A 21,560-nucleotide genomic window follows, 5' to 3' on the forward strand; every position below is an offset into this window, starting at 1 on the left:
ATCGACCTCCATCTGAAAAGGAAGATATTGGAATTTCTATCAAGGGCAGTGGTCCATGAGGTCAAGAGCTTGAATAAGACTTGCCAATGGCGCTAATGGGGCAATTGAATACATCAACTCTATGTAGTTAATGATGTGAGATGGATTGATGATCAATTTGAGGATGGGGTATCATTGAGGGAAGAGTTGTGTCGATGACACAAGAGTGTGAGTGGGTGCCTCCATACTAGGGATTATTGAAATGAGCCATTGGCATTGCAAAGGGGAAGGGGGATCTTCAAAAGATCGAATTCACACAAGAGAGGCAAAATCGAATTTGAAATTGATGAGATAGTCGCCTACTACCTACAATGACATTGTTCTTTGGCATGAAATTGTTGATCACGGAGCGTTAATTGAGCAAAGGGTTCGGTTAGTCAAACAAGATGATCTGTCGATACTTGGATATTGTTGCTTCTATTATTGGCAAGCGGGACCAAAAACAGAGCAATAAATTGCAACTGATGCACTCTTAAAGTGAGAGAATGTACATTTGCTTGAGAATTGGAGAAGAAGTTGAGTCTTGGCAAAAGCAAATTCATATTATGGCTTTGAGATTGGAATTTGCAATGAATGATGGTATAAAGGAACCTATTATTGTAAGCATCGTTTCGGCATCATTGAAATGTCTACAAACCATTTCAAGGAGCAAAATTTAAAATCTTCAACAAGTTAGACTATGTTATAATGGTTTATGCTGAAGAAAAGCCACTCTTGTTCATACAACAAGATGATAGAGAGATACAACGGTTGATGATGGCGTTGAAGGTAGAGGTGGTGTAGAGCGAAGGAGGACGTATGAGGAAGATGAAGAAAGAAAAAATATAAGAAAAAATGTTCTTGGACAAAAATACCCCTAAGTATGAATAAAATTGGAATTTTGGGTCCTTATTTGAGACTAAGTTAGTCATTTTGGGTCTTATTTAAGACATGGTCCATTTTGGGTAACTTTTTGAGAAAAATAGCTTCATTTCATATTCTTATTTGAAATTTTCCCAAAATAAAAAGAAGAAGATCCTATAGTTTTTGGAGTGCTCGATCATTATTTCATATGAATTAATGGTATCCTTTGAATTGAGTAAAATATATTAAATTGAAAGATATTAAAGAGACTCATTTTTTTTTAATAATGGAATAAACATAATTGATCATAGTATAGAGATTATATAGATACTCGCGTTCGTTGAATGGTATGGTCTATTCTAGCTACTTGCTAAAAATAGACTTATGGACCGCTAATCATTAGTCTTCTTGAGCATATTGACAATCAAGAGTTCACTCAGTTGTTCAACTTACCATGATCTCTTCAAGCCTTTGCATACACTTATTCTCCTAAATTGGTTAAAGGCCTATTAAGGTTCATCCTATTTTTAGGCATCCTTCCACTATAAACTTTAGATGCCGTTAAGGTGACAAAATATTCCTCATACTAACTTTGCTTGAAATAAAACAACATATACATCTATGAATTAGTAATGGAAAATAAATGATTTTGTCAATTTTTCAAGATATCATAGAAGATTTTCGAAACAACAAAAAGTACAGAAATGCTCAGTCGCTCATGAGTCTTTTGCAAGAGCTTTTCTATAAAAAAAAATTTCATTTTATTTTGAAATCGTAAAGATTTTTTCTCTAGAACTTGAGTTGTATATTTGAAATTAGGTGTGAGATTGATATAAGAGAATTTCTTGGTTGTCTTTTGTGCTGCTCTTTTTACTTGGAAAAACTGGAAAAAAAAAAAAAGGAGAGATCTTTCGGGCTTTCGTCGGCCCGGCCTAAAATGCACTATTTGGGGCCGAAAGGCCGTTCGGGCCGGGCCGGGCCAATTGCCAGACGCCCGGACCGCCCGGCTATGGCGGGTCTTGTCCGGAGTCGGGTCGAGACCCGAAGCAACCCAACCGAGCCCGGTCCGGCTGCCATCCTTCTTTCAGTTCCCGCGCATGGAGATTGGAGACTTAGGGTTTAAGGGTCAGCTCCGAGCTGCTGCTTCTTCTTCACCGTGACCGAAACCGCGAGCTTCAAGGCCCGGAGCTGCCATGGAGGACGAGATGGATGCATCTCCAAGCTACTTCGACCCGGAGGATCTCTCAATTAGAGAGCAATTCCGACGATACGGGTAAATCGATGCATCCCCTTTCACTTTGCATTTTCTCCGATCATCTTGGTGCTCCATGGGTTTTCGAGATTAGCTGGAATCGGAGGGGAATGATGGTTCGGTCATCGTAAGGTGGATGGAAGTTTGCGAATCGGCAGCCCTCTTGGCACCATTGTGGTCGCGGTGTAGTTCTACAGCCCGCCATCTCTACTATGCATTGCCTGATTCGAGTCTTGAGTGCTCATTAGGTGTCGGTAAATGTTAGTTTTGTCTTAGCAACGTATGTGTGGTTAGGATTGAATCGTGTTGTTGCATGCTCAGGAGAGGGCAGTCATCGACTTCCAACATATCGCCCCAGAAACGTTCGGGATCAATGGTGCGGCAGGGTAGTTTGTTGTACGATGGACCGCGCATCCACAGCCCAACAAATGCTGCACTTCTTCTTGACATCATCAAGCAAGAAGCCTCGGGCTTCGATGCTGATTATGCAGAGGGAACGCCTGCGAGGACCCAATCTTCTTCCAAGAGAAGATACTCCATCGAGAGTCAATGGAAGTTAGAGGCCGAGATGGGTTTTGATTCGGTCCGAAGAGCTGGAAGCTATTCGCTGAAAGCTTGTAAGCAGGAGGATGAGTCATCATCGGACAGTGGAGAGACAACGTTCTCTTTATTCGCTTCTCTCCTGGATTCTGCTATTCAAGGTGTTCCAAGTAGATTAAATGTTAGCATGTAGACATAAATTGAATAGATGTTCTTCATCTCTCTAATCTCATAATTGATTTTATTTTGTCACTTTCACATATGCATTATTTGCACTGATATCATGGAAAGTATGGAAAACTTCTTCACGGAAATTTGAATCTGAGATGAAATATAAGCACATGCCTCGATCTTAAGTTCAGTAACTGTGATGCATTCTATTACTTAAGATAGTCATGTGTGATAATTTAAATTGCCGTGATAGAGGATTTTCTATATGGTTGCTAAAGGTTCCCCCTTGGTATCCTTTTGAGGAGTTTTTATCTATAAAGACGCAGGTGCTGTTTTTCTGTTTTTTTTTTCCTTTCCCTCTCCATTTAAGCTTCTCCAAAATCTGTTCTAACTTAGATTATGTGCATCAGGCTAGTGGGCCTGATGTTTGACTTGTTTGTTATTGTCTTGGAAAAAGTCCATTTTAAATATGGATGGGTTGTGTTGTCAACAAAGAGACTGTAGTTTTTCTTTTCAGCACAGATTACCTACTTTTATTAGAGAGAGTGTATTCATGAGTAATAGACATGGGTTGACATACAGAGAGGATAAGTAAGTTTTTAAGTGAAGAGAGGACATTGAAGACATGCCCACCACAGAAACTATTTGTTCTTGCAAGGTTAAATGAAAGTTGAGGGAAGCTTTTATGAGGATATTATGGTCCTTTTGGAGAATGTAAATCAACAAAAGACGCTTAAGCTTCAATATTGATATACTCAAAATCTGTGTATGGGCTGCTTCTAATTTCTTTTGTGAGCTTAGCATATGTGTCATGTAATTGATCTGTCTGTGTCGCATATGCGGGTGTGCAAGTGAGTTTATGTGTGTGTGTGAGCACGTGTGTTTATATATGTTTTTGTCCCTTCTTTTTAACCTGAAGTTCACGAGTGCATAAATAGTATGGTGTTGTGGGCATGCACCTGTTCTTGACAGCTATATCTAAATCTGCAGTGTTATGCAATTTGGCAGACTTAAATGTGAAACTTTCAATAGTATGCTTTGTGGAGTCTTACTTTTTATCATTTTGCAGGGCTGATGTCTATACCTGATCTAATACTACGATTTGAGTCATCTTGTAGGAATGTTTCAGAGTCAATCAGGTATATTACATCAGACGAATAATACAGTACTTAATAACTCTTTCTGTGGGATTTTGGCAATGTGTGCATGGACTAGCAAGTTCACTGCATGATTACTATTGCCTTGTTGAAGTGTAGTACTCTTCTTAACCCTTGCATGGCGTGATTCTCATTTTACTCTTTTTGCTTTAAAAGGTATAGTTCCAATATGAAGCATCGTATTGTGGAGGACAAGCTAATGAGACAAAAGGCTCAATTCTTACTTGATGAGGCTGCTTCATGGTCTCTCCTGTGGTATCTATATGGAAAAGGAAATAGATCTCTGACCTATTGAAGTTGATTATATGCTAGAATATTTCTTTCACAGTTTAATCTATTAAATCTGGTATTGTGAAATTAGCACGTTATTCGTTGTGTGTGGCAAGTTTTGTGAAGCTTCATACAATAATGAGATCATTTGATATGTTACAATATTTTTCTTCCGTTGATATTTTGCATATAACTACCTGGACATAAAAAATGTGCTGTAATTTTTGCATTTATCCATGTGATGAATTAGAAATTGTTCTTGGATCCTTTATAGGATCACTGTTGAATAATCTTTTTATGGGTTGGTTAGTGAATCCGAAATTGATTTTGTGGATTGAGATCAGGATCAAGTTTGATAAATATATATTTGAATGGTAGGTTAAGGTCAAGGATAGGGACGAAAATTTCTTAAGGATCTATTTGGTTCTTTTTTTCTTTAAAATTCTTTGTGGAAACAGAAAACTGCTAGGATATGTCTTTTATCATTTTATAAAATGGTTTATGAAGTTTCCAATTATATATGAGGAAATAATTGGGAATTCTTGAAAAATTCTTGTTTGAACATTTCTTGCCAATGTCGGAACAGAAAGTATGAGAAAGATGACTTATAGAGAGTATAAACAATGTACCCAATTTGTGCTTCAAACTTTTTGAAGTTCTAATATGACCAAAATGAACACAGTTACAAGTAATCGGATGATTTGAAAGTTCCAAAAAGCACAAGATCAAGCATTGGACCCAGAAGACCAAGTCTTGCAAGAGAGGTAAATCAGCTCCTAGAGTTGTGAAAGAAAAGGACGAAGAGAGAGTCTGGAAACAAGAAAACATTTTCCTAAAAATTTTTCACTGAAAATGAAAATCTGACATTCCTCTAGAATTAGAGAGGTGCCCTAATCTTTTGAATTTACTATTTCCCCAGCGACTTGTAAGTATTTGTCTAGCCTGTTGTTATGTGAATATTTCATGTATAATATCTCTGCCAAGTTGCCCATCTTCTCCTGAAGCTCTGTCTGTGTGCATGTGCTTCTAACAATTTCCTTTTCCTATACAGGGAATGAAGACATCCCAAAAGATGTATATTTGGTAATGCATCTTGTTGTTTCAACAGTTATCTTTTGATGTTTACAAAATGACTTCAGAGTCGAGTATAATACTTTCCTTATTCTAATAACACCTCTCTCTTGTTTACTACAGTATCCAACTACATCACATTTGGAGGCTTGTCAGTTTGTTTCAAATGACCATACAGCACAGTTGTGCCTCCGGGTTGTTCAGTGGTTAGAGGGACTAGCTTCCAAAGCGCTTGATTTGGAAAGCAAGGCATAACTCTATTCACTTATTTCTTTTATGAGGGACATCAAATCATGTTGTAAAGTGTGATTTGTTGTTCAGAATATTTGACAAATGTCACCTATGCTTCACCAGAGTCTCTTTTCTGTGTGACAGTGTTGTTTCTTACAATTTGGTGCCTGTCAGTTCCAGTGGGACCATGGTTTTTTGTATTTTTGTAGACAGGATTGTGTCAGCCACCTAAGAAATTATAAACAATGAACTTTTTTATGGTTGTGTACTAAACCATTTCCCCCATAAAAGATTACACCAGAGGTCGATGGACCCATAAGGTCAACTGTAGTTGACTTTGGGTTTTAACAATGGAGGAGTTATATCTTCTAGTTATGCCGTAGTTTGGTGGATGGTTGATCTCTGTTCTGATAATATTGGTTGCTTGCTCTTTTTTTTTAATCATTGGGATGAAAATGGCCTTGAGAAGAAGGTTAAGCAGGAGCAGGATCATAGTCATGACAGGTGTAATTACTGTCCAGCAAAAGAAAAATACCTAAAGATGGACATCATGCTGTTCTTTTGCATATTTAGACTGGAAGAAACAAGGAGAGCTTAGAAGGAGAAGAATCTTCATAGTAAAATTCATGGAGTTTCAGTGTTATGTTGTTCATCTTTGGTATAGGGAAGTGGAAGGGTGAAGATGGTGGTTAGATACTTATGTAAACGTGTTTCTAGAATGATTGTGGCACATTGTGGTGTTTAGTTTTTGTACTTGAAAGGCTTTGCTTTAGAAGCCATTTTTTGTGGGGCTGATGCCTTCTTGGTACCACGTAGTGAATCTATTGTATTTTATCAGAAAATACACATGTATTTTATTGTCTTTCTGTTAATATTCTGGTTTAGATGCTAAGAAATCCTTTTGGTTTTGAGAGCTGTTCTGTATATGGCTTTAGTTTTCCGGGCTCTTTTTGTATGTGGGTTTGCACTCCTTGGTGCCCAGTAGTTGAACTTTTAATCTATCATCAGAAAAAAGGCAAAGAAAATACTAAAAATGAGGAAGCAAAATGTCTACAATCCTTCTCTAATTGGTAATCCAACTGAATGTAAGTCTGCTTTCAGTATGCAATTTGAGAAAAAAAATCCATGAGTTGATCTATAATGCTGAGTGTCATGCTTGTATCCCCCTAGGTTCTGATATTGCTATGCTTCTGTGCTGGCCAAATATTATAGTTTTACTTACTGATAGATGGCATGAGTTTTGTACTGGGGCTCCCATTGAATTTATCTGTCATTTCAGGTGCGAGGATCTCATGTTGGAACCTACCTACCCAGCTCTGGAATCTGGCATCACACTCAGAGGTTTCTGAGGAAGGGTCGTTCTGATACGGACACTGTTCGTCACTTGGATTTTGATGCTCCAACACGTGAACATGCACATCAACTGCCTGATGACAAAGTATTTCTCTTGCCTCATAGTTCTAGCAAACAGATACCCACTGTAACATTCCAATTATAGCATTGGTTATAAACGAAATATTGAGCAAATTGCTGTTTGAAGCCTGTGTTCCTCCTTCAAATTCGGTTATATTTCATAGCATTTCCCCTTGTTGGCCCCAGCCTGCTTAGAAGCCTTGAGATGATTCATTCTCAATGAAGCTTGTGCATCTATGTTCGCCATACTCGTCTTTGTTTGTGATTTGCATGCCTTGCTATAAAAATGATAAAATGCATTTGCTAGTGCCCTTCTATTGTATTTTTTTGGGGTCATGTGAAGACAAGTCATTTGTGATAGAGAGAGGTTCTTTATCCGCATGTATTAAGGTTGAGAAATGTAGCTGAATCCTGAAGGATACGATGAGATATAATCCCTCCTTTCAAGGATTTTAAGGATATTACAGCATGCACCTCTTCCAATAGCCAAGAAGGCTGGAATTCACAGTTTTTCCATCTTCAGCATCTGAGTAAAATACTCAAGTCTGATTGAGAGCTTCTTGTTGTTCCTCCTCAAAAACATATAGGTTGTACTTGATTTGCGTAAAGAATGTTGTTTGCATTGGTAGTTATCTCTGTTCTACCTCGTTTCTTCACACAAAGATAGGGAAGGCACTACAAAGCAGATATATTGTTGATTTTCCAATCCCCATCAGGGGGAAAATTGTCTGTCTTGCCAGCAAAGACAGATGCTATTTACTTTCTCCAGATTCATTTTATTGCTTACGTGCTGCAGAGCACATGATGCCGCTTGATAACTATGGGTTTTCCGAAAAATATTCGTGTCCATGAAGTTGATGTTAATTGATGGATTTTAAAATTTTTACTTAAAAACTTTAAAAGACTAATTATTATGAAGAAGAATGATACCTGTTTTGGTACTGCCGGACTGTTATCATCACTTCATATAGTTTCTGGAGCTGCCTTATCTACACCTGACTCAAAGCTGAAGCCTAGTTCTAATTAAGTGAAAGTAATGTTGTGTGTGAAGCTTTTCTTGCAATAATTCTGTCAATAGTTGCATGTCTTTCCTATTTTTCCTATTGTTGGGTGAATACTGTTATCTTGAACATATACCTGTTTAGGATCCTTAAACTCATGGGAATTAAACCAGGACTTTCAATATTTCCTCACAGAAACAAGATAATTTGCTATTGGAAGATGTGTGGACTTTATTAAGGGCTGGGAGAGTCGATGAGGCTTGTGACATTTGTCGGTCTGCTGGACAGGTGTGTTGAGTTACAAAAAGATGCAATTGTAAAATCAACCAGTATTTTAATGTTCTTATGAAGCATACTTTGTTATGGCATGGCAGCCATGGAGAGCAGCAACTCTTCGTCCATTTGGAGGGTTGGATCTATTTCCTTCCTGTGAAGCCCTGGTAAAGAACGGAAAAAATCAGACTCTACAAGCAATTGAGTTGGAAAATGGCATTGGACACCAGTGGCGCCTCTGGAAATGGGCATCCCATTGCGCATCAGAGGTGGGGTTCTAATGATAAATTCTGCACATACTTGACTCATTATGTTAACATTTTAATATTAATATGCAGCATTGTGCCGAAAATGCAACTCTGTTTAAGGTGTATTGGTTCAACAGTCTGCATATATATGTTAATCTCATCTTTTTGTGGGATTCGCTATGAATAACTGCAGACATCTTCATTCAATAGTGTTAGGATTATTACCGAGACTCAGGGTTCTTCAAGTTTTTGGATGTTTGATGATTCTCTCTGGTGTTTGGCTTTTGTAGTCTTACATATATGTCTGCTTTTGTGCATGGTACTTTTAAAGAGGATTGCTGAGAAAGATGGTTGCAAATTCGAAGCTGCTGTATATGCAGCCCAGTGTAGCAATTTGAGGTGCTTGCTTCCAATATGTACAGACTGGGAGGTTTGTCTTTTCCGTCTAATCAATATGATTAGTATTGATTTCTTTAACTTCTTCAAGTTCTGTTTTTGGCCTTTTCCTATTATATGTTAGCATTTCTTGTGACAATATCTTTTGCATGCTGCCACAAGATTTAGCCTTTGAGGCATAGTGATAGATGATGGACAAGTTACAGGTAGGATTATTATTTCTGTTTCCTGGGGCTCATGGTAGAGAAGGAGAGAATTTTTGCAGATGCAATATGGACTAGCCATTATGAGGTTCGTGGCAGAAAGGTGTACCAGCCGATGCTTATAGGAATAATTTTTGCAGACTCAATTCATATTTGCTTGGATAACAGTTTTATGATGTAAATATAAAAGATTAAAAAGGAATTGAACATTTGAGACATCATGGCCATGTATTGGTTTGCTCCCTGTGTCTAATTACTACATGGATATTTTATGGACTTCAGTGTCAATTTCACAAAATCCAAATGAGCAAGGATTCTAAAGTTATAAATTCTGTATGAAGTTCTCCCAAAGACTTTGGCAAAAGCAGCAACCCCTCAGACACCATGCCTGGGAAGAACTTTAACAAGTAAAAACCTGAGAACTTTGTGATTTTATTGTGAACTGGTGCTATATGTGTAGAAAAGCTTAAAATCTGTAAATAATTGTGGTGAAGGTGCTTCAGAAATTTGGTCAATTTCTAAAGTTCAATTGGTGACATGTTATGAACACTGAAATGAGTTGCTTGTTTGTTGGCATCTGTGCGAAGGCCATGAGTTTTAAAAGAAATTTCTTTAAGGCGTGTCTGGATTATCATTAGCTTTACTGAATCTAAATTTTGTGGCAGACACCCTTTGACTTTTTGGTTAACCCTAAATGTATGAAACTTTTATGACATATAAATGTTGAGACTTACATTCACATATAAATTTTTCATATTTTTTTTAAATTAGAATATTTTAAATTTTGACGGGAAAGCAAAAAATGCACTCTTTGCTTTTAAAAGGCTTAAACAAGCAGGCCCTTGATAACTTTAAAGTTAGTGAAAACCCGAGTTTCATGGTGAGTACTGTTCTTTTTCATAATTTTTTATTAATATTCATTGAATCTTGCCATAATGATCATTTCGCCCAATTTTTTCATAATTTCACTCGTTCATAGATGTAAAATAGTTTTTGTGTCAATAAAAGATTGCGATATCAAATCTATATGAGCGAATTAGTTCTGATTTAATCAAGAACTGTGAAACTTTTTTTTTTTTGTGTCCTTCATCCTATCAGCTGCTCTCGGTTGGTCCCTCCTTGCTAAATCAGGAACCTGTGAAGCTTCCCCAAAAGGCTTACCAAATAATATAATGAGATGGAAAGTACTGGATAGAATTGGGTAAACACTTGGCCTCATGCTTGAAATTAAGCATTGAAAATATTTAAAAAACAAAACATGACATTTCCTCTAAATAATGAAAGTTTGTCTAGTGGTTTATGGCACAAAAGGGCATTGTCCTGGAAAATATAAGTCAATTTGGAGAGGAAAAACTCTATTGACAAATAAAAAGGAAAAGGGAATGAGAGAAACAAAGAAAAGAAAATAAGAAAATTCAACCTTTTTCTATACCTGACCTAATTCATGCGGTGGACTAGTGTTGAATACCATGCATCTTGAAAACCCTACTTTATATAATTGTAAGATTTGCATGATGCACAAGCTCTGGTTTGGGGAAACAGGAGAAGAAATGGTTGGATCAGAAGCACCTTACAACTAATTGAAAGAGACAGTATTTGACACTTTGCCAGACCGCGATTTGAATTTTGCTTCTGAGTAATTTTCCTGTTTTTCTATTCTTTAGGCCTTGCTTAGCATTGTCTATTACGTGCATCTTATATACATGAATAGGCTACCTTCTTTCGTTTATTATAGTACATTTATCATAAACAGAAATAATAATCACATGAAAGGCTGATGTATGCCCACCACAATTACAGTCTGCTTGCTGGGCAATGGCCAAGTCCTGGCTTGATGTTCTGGTGGACATGGAACTTGCTCGTTTGCAGCCTGGTGGAATGACTCATTCAAAGAGTTATGGAGATGAGGTTGATGGCAGTCCTGAACAAACCGAGGGCACATCCCAGTCTTCTTCAGGGCCTGAAAATTGGCCGCTGCAAGTTCTTAACCAGCAGCCACGACATCTTTCTGCTCTTCTTCAGAAACTTCACTCGGGGTACTAAACAAGACTCAATTTCTTCGGAAGTTAGTATCATTTCTTTCAATATATGATAAACCTCACTTTCGGCCTAATTTAGTGATGCTGTACATGAGGCTGTTATGCGAGGATGCAAAGAGCAGCAAAGGCAAATTGAGGTGAGTATCTTGGCAGGAGAATCACTTTGGCTTAATTATGGTCATGGACACATGAATGAAGCGCATAATTGCTTCTTTACTGCATCGACTGTGAAAATTATATCATCATAACATTTCCATTCATTTTGCTCTCTTGTACAAAGGTAATCTGTTACAGTTAAAGTGGGCAACTTTTATCCTTTTGGACAATTTGTCCACACAACATGAAACATACATTATTTGACTAAGACTTCAATTAGATCTTCCAGTGATAATTTTAATGTTTATTACTTCATTTGAGCTTGGCATGACTTGCTTTCACAGATGAAACTTATGGAAGGGAATATACCCCAATTGCTGGATCTTATCTGGTCATGGATAGCACCTTCAGAAGATGATCAAAATATCTTCAGGTATTAGAAAATGAAAATGATTAGCAACTTTTTTCATGCCCATCTACTCACTAAAATGTAAAGTAATTTTTAGTTGGAGGCTCCCTATGACCATGGCTTCCCAGTTTTTCTTTCAATTTTTCTAGCGGGATAGTTGAACATGTTTTTCTAACTGGCCCTGTGAAATTGGGATTGTACGTTCAAACTGTATCATCGTAAAGTTTTATGAACTTTGCTAAATAACTCTTGGAAATCTTAGGAGTCTCTAAAGCTCCAGATTACTATATTAAGCAAGAAGAACAAGCTTATTTGTACCAGTCTCACAGTATCAATGCCCTTAATGGTGCCACTACATGTGGAAAGAAAACATAACATCGGGATCATGATCGCCTACTGGCACCCTTTCTTGGGCTCTTTCATGATCTTGCATTTCTAAAGCTAGTCATTCGATTGTTCATTGCATCTCAAGAATCCATTGAGTTTGGTTGAGCCTAGGACTCACATCCTTTTTGCAGCCATGAAGAAAGATCGGAACCCAGCTCTTATACCACGATAACATCTAACACCAAGAACAGAATTGAGGAAGCAAATCAAACAATTAACAAGGAAACTTACAATCTAAAAGGTTGTCTAGTGGATGTCAAAGCTAGAGAAAAGGAAAAGCAAAAATCTTGAAGACAAGACTTTACTCAATAATGGAGAGTACCCTCTGAAAACAACGCTTCAACACTTATAAATAGGCATAAAACGCATTATTGATAGGATGCCTCGTTAAAGAAGTAAACCTAGTACTTCTAGGACTCTGAAAACATAAGTAAAGACCCTGAATCTCGAAATTCTGTGAACGGTAAAAGCAAGAATAAATCTTCTGTTATGCTCCTGCATCTCTCTCTCTTACTCTCGCCCTCCCTGCATGTGTGCATCCTGAACCAGAAGAATAACTTCTGGTCGTCTTCTATTTATTTTGTAATGATGCATACTTAAAGGCCGAGTCCTAACATTTGAGCAATAAATGTATAGCTGTTTTCATTTGGTTTTGCACTTCAAGAAGCCAACAACAAGATGAAACCACTAGAAGAGATCTTGGAAGTTAGAAAATGTAGGTAACCGAGTCAAGGTGAGTCAACAAGCAATTGTAACAGTTCAACTTGTGAAAATATATTGTTTGAGGGATAACAAGAGGGTGCGGCACGCAGCTAATGACAAGAAATTCAGTGTTAAATTATGTTATTCTCTCTTGGGGAATTTCTCCCCTCATTCATTCCCTCTAAAGCAATTTGGCTGCCCTATATATCTATTAGAAAGTTCAACCCAAAAGCTTAAACTAATAGTTGGAGGGAGACCACATGAATATAGAGAGCATTTACGACCTGATTTCAAATGATGTGGGATAATATTTCAACACTCCCTTTCACATGAAAGTCGGATTACGAGCTGCACGGGGAATTTTGACTGTGCACATAAACAAGGATATTTTTACCATGCACCTTTGCGTAAGGTATAACTAGCTCTAGTATCATGTTAGAAAGTCCAACCCAAAAGCTTAAATTAATAGGTAGAGGGAGACCACATGAATATAGAGAGCATTTACAACTCATTGTCAATCAATGTAAGATAATATTTCAACAATATCATATATAATCTCGTCTTTTTTTTCGGTTGGATGGTAGCTTGGAATAAGATTCTTACCATTGAGAATCTGAGGAAACAGAATTTTCTATTCACGGATTGGTGTTGCTTGTGTAAGCATTTAGGGAAATATATTAATCATCTCTTTCTTCATTGGGACTTTGCTCTTCAGCTTTGGATTCATAGGCTTAGTTTGTCAAAGGTGGTGTGGGTTATGCCAAGTCATGCCATCCAGCTTTTTAGTTGTTGGGAGGCTTATGGAGGAGGCTGAGTTTCTAACAAGTATTGGAGTGCTGCACCACTCTGTCTCATGTGATGCATTTGTAAGGGAGGCAGTAAAAGATTGTTTGAGGGTTTAGACTCTTCAGTTACTTCTGTGTAGTACTCTTTATTTGGCTTTGGACATCTTGTTCTGACTTCACATTGTCTTGTGATGATTTCTTTGTTTCTTTTTTTTTTCTTATATCCATTTCTGATTTACTTGAATAAATTAAAATCCTTCATTGCCTATAAAGAAAAACTTGCACAAAACATGCTTTCACTGCAGACAATTTTAATGTTGTCCTATAGAATGCAAGTTTAGCTTGTCAAATCTTTTACTAGCCAAATCATTGTTTTGAAGACATTGCTTTACGGTGATTTGAGTGAAGAAACACATTTGGAAACATTATTCTTTATTCTTTTGGTTTGAGTGTGATTTGACAGAGGAGTTGTAATGAAATGTCCTCTCTCTCTCTCTCTCTCCATGTCTGGGTTCTGAGAAGCAAATTACTGTGAAAGATTCCTTAAGGCATCTCCTTCTTTCAGGCCACATGGGGATCCTCAGATGATTAGGTTTGGAGCTCATTTAGTACTTGTGCTAAGATATCTCCTTGCTGATGAAGTTAAGGATGCCTTCAAGGAGAAGATTATGACAGTTGGTGATTTCATTCTTCACATGTGAGTCTTTTTCTTGCATTAAGTAACTCTGTTTTTCAATGGATTGACGAAGTATATGGACTTCAAATTCTGTAGGCTGTGTTTTTTTTTTGGTCTAAAGTGCAGGTTGTTAATAAGCCCTGAATTTATGTAATTTCTCGCTGTTGGTCTAATGCTTCATGTAGGCAAATCTGGGGGCTAATATGCTTCTTCATAATGAACCAGTCTGCATGTATCATAATGGGTTAGTTAGTAATCATATGTTGCTCATTCGATGATTTGCAATTGATTATAACCTGTAGGTGCTTGCTAAAACAATATCTGCTACTCGTTTTATTAACACTTTGTTGTGAGTCGTGACTAATCACTTGTAGAGTTGGAAAACATATTCTTCCTTCTCAAAGTTAAGTAATGCCAGCCAGACATTTTCATTTTGTGTTTTAATCAGGACATGAAGGTATCTACTGACCTATTACCTATATGGCCATCCTGTATTTCTAGCTGCATAGGCTCTACAAAAGTTATGCAATGTTAGACGATCCCCCATTTTTTTAGCATGGTTGTCCAGTTTTTGTAGCATCCTTCTAATTCTTCAATGATTTTGAAGTTTGCACTGATCACTGTCTTGTGAAGTTATGGGAGGCAACAATTCTATGATTCATTTGCCTGTTTGGGGTTCAATTTCAGGTATGCGATGTTTCTGTTCTCAAAACAGCATGAGGAATTGGTTGGGATCTATGCTTCTCAGCTTGCCCGCCACCGATGCATTGACCTCTTTGCCCACATGATGGAACTTAGGGTGAACAGCAGGTCTGTAAATGTAGAATTGTTATGAATCTTTCTTCTCTCATCTCTCTTTTTGTTTGCATGGTTTTGTGCGGCAATCTTTTAAAGACCATCATATTGTCAGTATAACTTACTTCTGCTGGTTTGATTGTTCAATTCACCACCTTCAAATGTGAGAATATCCCACATTTTGTATTTGCATTCTAAAATTTAAGTAGAACTTAAATTAGGTCAAACATATCATTTGAATAAAAGCAGCACTTGAGGAAACATAGAAACTTTGAAGATGTCCTGAACATGCAAAATTACATACCGAAATAAGATCTGGTTCTTATCATGCATGGATAGTAACTGTTGAACTGGAGAAATTAGTCGGTGCTTTATGGGTATACTCTCTCCTCTCACATTGAATCCCCCCCAAACACAAACAAAAAAAAGAAAAAAAAAAAATCTCTTCTTACATACATATATGGGTCCCACATGAGGTTGGAAGGATGTAGCATACTCTGGTTAACACTTAATAACTTTAAGTGGAAGTGGGTCCCCTATCACATGCTAGCATAAGATGCTTAGATTTACATTTCCCTGATAATTCCAAATGTGACAATCCTGGGACAAATTTCATGAGCCATGGTGTTTGAGGGATCACCATCTATGCTGTAGAGAAGACCATAGTTTATTCTCCTAAATGGCATAATAATTGTAGAGAGTATGCTTTAATGATCACTTCCTTCATGCCATTGCAGTGTCCTTCCATCAGTTGTACAGTGCTGAGTGCGAAGATGACCATATTCATATGCTTGTCAGCTGCTTCGGTTTTAGTGTTTATGAGTTTGATTTCCTTTATTTTCCTGCAGCGTACATGTGAAGTATAAGATCTTCCTTTCTGCTATAGAGTACTTGCCTTTTTCTCCTAGGGATGATTCAAAGGGAAGTTTTGAAGAAATAATTGAGAGGTACTAATTTCGTTCTGCTGCTTTCTGGTTCTATGCTGATAACTGGAAATTTGATGATCTTTGACTTGAATAGGGTTCTGTCAAGTTCAAGAGAAACCAAAGTTAGAAAGTATGATAATACATTGGACGTTGCTGAGCAGCATCGCCTTCAAAGCCTTCAAAAGGCTATGGTCATTCAGTGGCTCTGCTTCACACCACCTTCCACCATTACAGACGTTGAGCTTGTTAGTGTCAAGCTGCTGCTTCGTGCTCTGATGCATAGGTAATATCCTTTTGAGCCTTCTGATTTTTCTTTGTTCTTATGTACACGATGATCAAAAGTTAGTATAGCTTGATTTTCATCACTTACATTTTGTTGTATTTGTAACTTTAAATCAAATGTTCTTGTTTTCTTTCCTTTTATATTTTAGATATTTCTGTACACTGTTTCATCTTTTGCATTTCCTCTTTTTTTATAAATTCATCTGTTGAACCCTTCTGTCTTACTTGAATTGTCACCACAATTGCTTGGCCTATTCATCGTTGTCTTGTTTCTCCTGTTTCTTGGTACTCTTGTTTAATTTTTCTTTTTCTTTTGTAGCAATATATTATTCAGGGAATTCGCTTTGATTTCCCTGTGGAGAGTGCCTGCAATGCCCATAGGTGCTCATAAGTTACTTAGCTTCCTTGCTGAACCTCTGAAGCAGCTGTCGGAGAATCTTGGGGCTCTTGAGAATTATGACATCTCGGAGGATTTAAGTGAATTCGAAGACTGGGTAAGTTTTGTAGGCATGATTCATAGATTTTTGTTCCATCGATATATTCCTTATGATGGTTATGTATCATTTATTTGTCAGAGTGAGTACTACTCATGTGATGCAACTTATCGTAAATGGCTTAAAATCAAACAAGAGAATGCAGAAGTTTCTGCAGTAGAACTCTCGCAGGAGGAGAAGGAAAGAGGTTCTGCTGCAGCTAGAGAAGCCCTACAGTCAGCACGTTCATTATTACTTAGTAAGTGGGTTCAGCTACTGTAATTATGCTTTATGCAAAAAGCAGACACAATTTAAGGCAGTTGATTTGTGTTTGATTCTTTGAACTTCCCAATTTGTCTGCAGGGAAAGAACATCCTTGGTTGCCTTCTCGTGAAGAAAACGTGTATGAGGCAGTGGAGCCTATTTTCCTTGAGTTGCATGCATCTGCAATGCTCTGCCTTCCATCTGGTGAATGCATGTGTCCAGATGCCACAATTTGTGCTACACTGATGAGTGCACTTTACTCTTCAGTGAGTGAGGAAGTGGTGCTAGATCGACAATTGATGGTACGATGGTCTGTTTTCATCAAATTTCTCTTCAGTTCCTTACATGCCTTATTTATGTCAGTTATGTGCTTACGGAATTTGATGTGAAGCTAGGAATGATAATTTAATCTCAAAAGTGGACAAAAAAATTTCCTGCCATTTCCTTCTCCTTACTGATGAGAGATTCATGTATTCTTACGCAAAATTTCCCCTTGGAAATTCAAAATATTTATTTTTAAATATAGAACTAGTTAGTTCTTGAGGTATTTTCAAGATCAACACTTAGAAATGTGGAAAAAGCAGGGTCAAGATGTTTTGGATGATTGAGTAATTCAAGAGTAACTCTCCTTCTACATCGAATCTATTGCTGTTAACTGCATTAGTGAATCAGAACTAATGATAATTGCTCTGCTTTTTTCCTTATGACAATGAAACAACGAATCACGTTGCCATTTTCTTTTAAGTTGTTTCTGTAGGTCTACCTAAACGATGTTACCTGGCTGTCTTCAAATGTCTGCTTTAAGTAATCATGTCCCTTGCCTAGCATAGTTTCTTCTTCATTTGTCCACTAATATCATAACTCTTCTTGGGCGTCTGGCAGCATGTAGCTTGGATTTTATACGTGGAAACTACCTTTACCTATCATATGGGTTCAGTCTAACAGTTCATTATGTCATTGGTTCCCAAGTATGGACAATTAATAGGAGAATAAGGAGTGTTGTCAGCTGTAATTAGTTTGATAAATGGCAGTCACTAAAGTACTGTTGGCTTGTTCTGTTAAAGTATATAAGTGCAGCAAATTCTAGTAGAAGAAAGCTAAGAAATAGCCTGGCGTGATTACTGTATCCACAGTTAGATAAAAGTGATCATGACACTGTGAGCTGAATTGGAAGATATCTTTTCCCTTTGCTGAGGTTTTAAATTTAATTGGCAGGTAAATGTTGCTATCTCATCCAAGGATAAGTACTGCATTGAGGTCGTCCTAAGGTGCTTGGCCATTGAAGGTGACGGGTTGGGAGTCCATGTGCTCAATGATGGTGGCATACTTGCTAGTATGGTGGCAGCTGGCTTTAAGGGTGAGAAAACAGTCCATAACTGCAATTGTTTATGCTCCTTTTTTTTTTCTTTTTCATTCTTTAATTGGTATGAGTTGCCCCCTAATAATACCATTGAAGACAATATAATGCGCGGAAAGATGAAGCGATGTGATGATGACAACAATAATGATTGTGTCTCTTGCTTGCTCATAAGAATTCTTGGAGTGCCAAAGAATGTTCTGTTCGTTGAAAATAAATCCCAAGGGCTAGCATATGGTGTAATCAGAGTAAGTGGTGTTATGAACATATTACATCTTTTTTTCATATGTTCTAGTTCAGGGGCCATGTCAATATATGGATATGCCAGGAAATTTTATCTGGAGGGCTTGCCATTTTTCATTAGAATGTGGTCTGGATGGGAAATTCTATGTTAAGATTCGGAAAAAGAAATTAGTCTATCTCTGATCCACATTGTGTGGTTGCTCACAAATTTGATGCTCTGCATTTTTTGTCATATGAGAAAAAGTAATCGGATAACTGTTGATATTTATGATGAACAACACAAACAATTTCATGGGGGTAGAAGAATAGGAGAGAGCAAGGAGGATGTAAAAGGTAAAAAATTTCACATTCTTCTTTTTGATAATTAATCTTAATTGGAGTTAAGAGGCACGACAACCCATCAACTTGTTAAGCATTGTGTTGTTTAAATTAGGGTTCCATTATAGGAAGGCCTTCTATTTTCATCTTTTAATATTAATTTGTATGTTTTTATTGAAACTCAATGATGGCATTATGCATTTTAAATTCAGCTCAGAGAGAAACACTAAGGATCGACCTCTTTGATTGAATTCTTTTGGGTATGCGATAGGCAGATACATTAATTTCATTGATAAAATGAGCTTTAATTGTCACATAATGCTTTCTTCCTTGATTCTGTACTTGCTCTTTGTTTGTTTATTTTTAAGATTAGATCACTTGTCAAAAGAAATTGGGAACTTGGTAGTGAAACTTACTCCTAGCACGCTACATAGGGGTGTCAATGAACTGGTTCGGTTCAGTTTTCTACCAAAAACCCTGCTGAGTCAATGATTCCAGTTTGCAGACTTTCCTCCCAACCAATCAACTCAATCTGTGATAACAGGAACTTTAATTCACCCTGAGCTTCTTCCTCACTCCTACCTGCATTGGATGATCTCTACTCTTTACATATGAAATTGTATACTCCAGAAAATCATAAAACCGAGAACCAAACAGAGGGTAGACATATGATTTGACTAAATAATCAGTTCATTTTGGTTAAGGGGTTAAATGATTTTGGTTTACCCTCCCTCCTCTCTGGTTAGAATGATTTTGTGGACAATGAGTAACTTCACAGGTGATCACAAGTCATTTGACCAGCTTGAAGTTTTTGAATGAGTGGTTGCATTGTTGCAAACTCATCCAATGTTTTAAAGATGCTTGGGTCTAGAGTTTCCTCATTTGGGAAAGAGGTTATTTGTCATAGAATTTGCCTTAAGAGAGTCAGTGAAGCTGTTTTTCTTTTTAAGATTTTCGGACATCAGAAAGTGAAGGAAGGCAAAAGTTGTCTTTAATAGTTATATTGAAAAGTGGAGCCACTTGATTATGTTGCATAACAGGCAGAGCGATTTGATGAACTTGCTGTTGCAGAAAGAAAAAATTTAGGAAAACTTTGTAGAATGAAAGACCTCAGGAAAACTATATAGAATTACACCAGATGGCTTATATGGTGTGATTTGGTTTCCTGATCCAATGACTAAAGACTGGCTTACACTTTCTTTAATCTAATTGTAGATGTCATGCTAGGAATACTCAGTATCTTTTTTCTCTTAGCTTTTGTTTGGTAAGCTCCTGTAAAGTATAGAAATAAGTGCTCTAACACTGTCTTTGGCATAATTTATATGAAGAAAGTTTGAAATTTAACCCAAAATCAGTCCAATCTTTGATAAACTGAAAATCAGTTCAGTCTATACAGTTTGGTCCAGATTTTCAGATGCACCGACTTATTTTCATAGTTCTGATGAGCGATGACTGTTTACTGCAGGTGAGCTTGCTCGATTTCAGATTGGAGTCACCATGGAAATCTCCCGATTAGATGCTCGGTATTCAAATAAAGGTGGTTCTTTGGAAGGCCCGGCATCATACATTGTCCGGGGCCTGTGTCGTAGGTGTTGTCTACCAGAAGTCGTTCTGCGATGCATGCAGGTGGTGTTTTCTCCCTGAAGAAGAAATCCCCTTTCTATTTTTATTTTTATTTTTGACATTTCCAGTACACATACCAAAATGGATGCACGGAGTATCTCATTTGTCTTTCAATTTATTGGACCATTCTCCATGCAATGCAGGTCTTGGTGTCGGTCGTGGAGTCTGGTGGCCCTTCTGAAAGCCATGATGATCTGATTGAACTGATCACTTCACCCGAAACAGGGCTCCTTCATCTGTTTAGTCAGCAACAATTGCAGGTAATTTCGATACTAATACTTGATACGGGATATTGGGTCTTCCTGTATCATGGGTTACCAGGAATAGTGGGCCTAACCTGTCATTGCTGAGAGTGTTTTTCTCATCCTGCAAGTCCTGACTTTGTTGCACGTAAATTTTATTGGCATGACAATGATTCACTCAAGTCCTCCGTGTTCTCTTTGGTTTAAATTGTCTTTGATACTTCTAATTCTGCACCCTGTGAACATAGGACATCTTGATCATACATCTTTATCGTGTCTAAAATGGAGTTTGAGTTTTACTCTCTAGTCTTTTCAATACTTTCCTTACAAAAAGTACTAATATTCATTTTGCCGACTCTTGTGGGATTGTTCTAGTTATTTGAATTTGCTAATGGCGTCTTTGGTTTTTTCCAGGAATTTTTGTTCTTAGAGAGGGAATACTCCATATGCTGCATGGAGCAACGGCAAGTTGATGAATAGGCCTATTGTAAATTTAACCTGATCGGCTGTTTTTTTAAGACTTTGTAAAGCATGAGGTGAGAAGCCGAAAAAGAGAAAATGAAGGTCTTTTTGGAAGTCTAATACTAATCCTCTCTCTCCCTCCCCTCTCTCTCTCTCTCCAATCAAGAAATGTGAATTTGAGCATTCCATTGCTCTAATGTGAATTATCCACCGGGACCAAGGCTTTGTTTATAGAAGAGAGCTTCAGAAATATTTTAACTTGTCCTAGAATTAGCTGTTGTTCGCTAAGTATAGCCCGTCTAGTGGTGCTTCCTACCATATGCTTTGATCGCGTGTTAGAGACAGGACAAAAAGAAAATGCTGTTAGTGTCTG

At 37.4% G+C, this 21,560-nt stretch overlaps 1 protein-coding gene across 1 annotated transcript; it reads left to right on the top strand.

The window, feature by feature from the left end:
• Positions 1-1,973: 1,973 nt before the first annotated feature.
• LOC104425641 (nuclear pore complex protein NUP107) lies at positions 1,974-21,457 on the top strand. Its single transcript, XM_010038378.3, has 24 exons — positions 1,974-2,155; positions 2,456-2,835; positions 3,915-3,984; positions 4,159-4,274; positions 5,324-5,355; positions 5,467-5,592; positions 6,854-7,012; positions 8,184-8,276; positions 8,363-8,530; positions 8,841-8,939; positions 10,909-11,144; positions 11,227-11,284; positions 11,588-11,676; positions 14,092-14,223; positions 14,890-15,012; positions 15,846-15,944; positions 16,018-16,206; positions 16,525-16,699; positions 16,781-16,937; positions 17,042-17,244; positions 18,158-18,299; positions 20,326-20,486; positions 20,627-20,743; positions 21,140-21,457. The coding sequence occupies exons 1-24, from the start codon at positions 2,076-2,078 to the stop codon at positions 21,203-21,205; spliced, it is 3,270 nt and encodes a 1,089-aa protein (XP_010036680.2). The 5' UTR covers positions 1,974-2,075; the 3' UTR covers positions 21,206-21,457.
• The last annotated feature ends 103 nt before the right edge of the window (positions 21,458-21,560 follow it).

The sequence above is a fragment of the Eucalyptus grandis genome, chromosome 11, assembly GCF_016545825.1.
Source record: "Eucalyptus grandis isolate ANBG69807.140 chromosome 11, ASM1654582v1, whole genome shotgun sequence".
In the NCBI taxonomy this organism is placed as follows: Eukaryota; Viridiplantae; Streptophyta; class Magnoliopsida; order Myrtales; family Myrtaceae; genus Eucalyptus; species Eucalyptus grandis.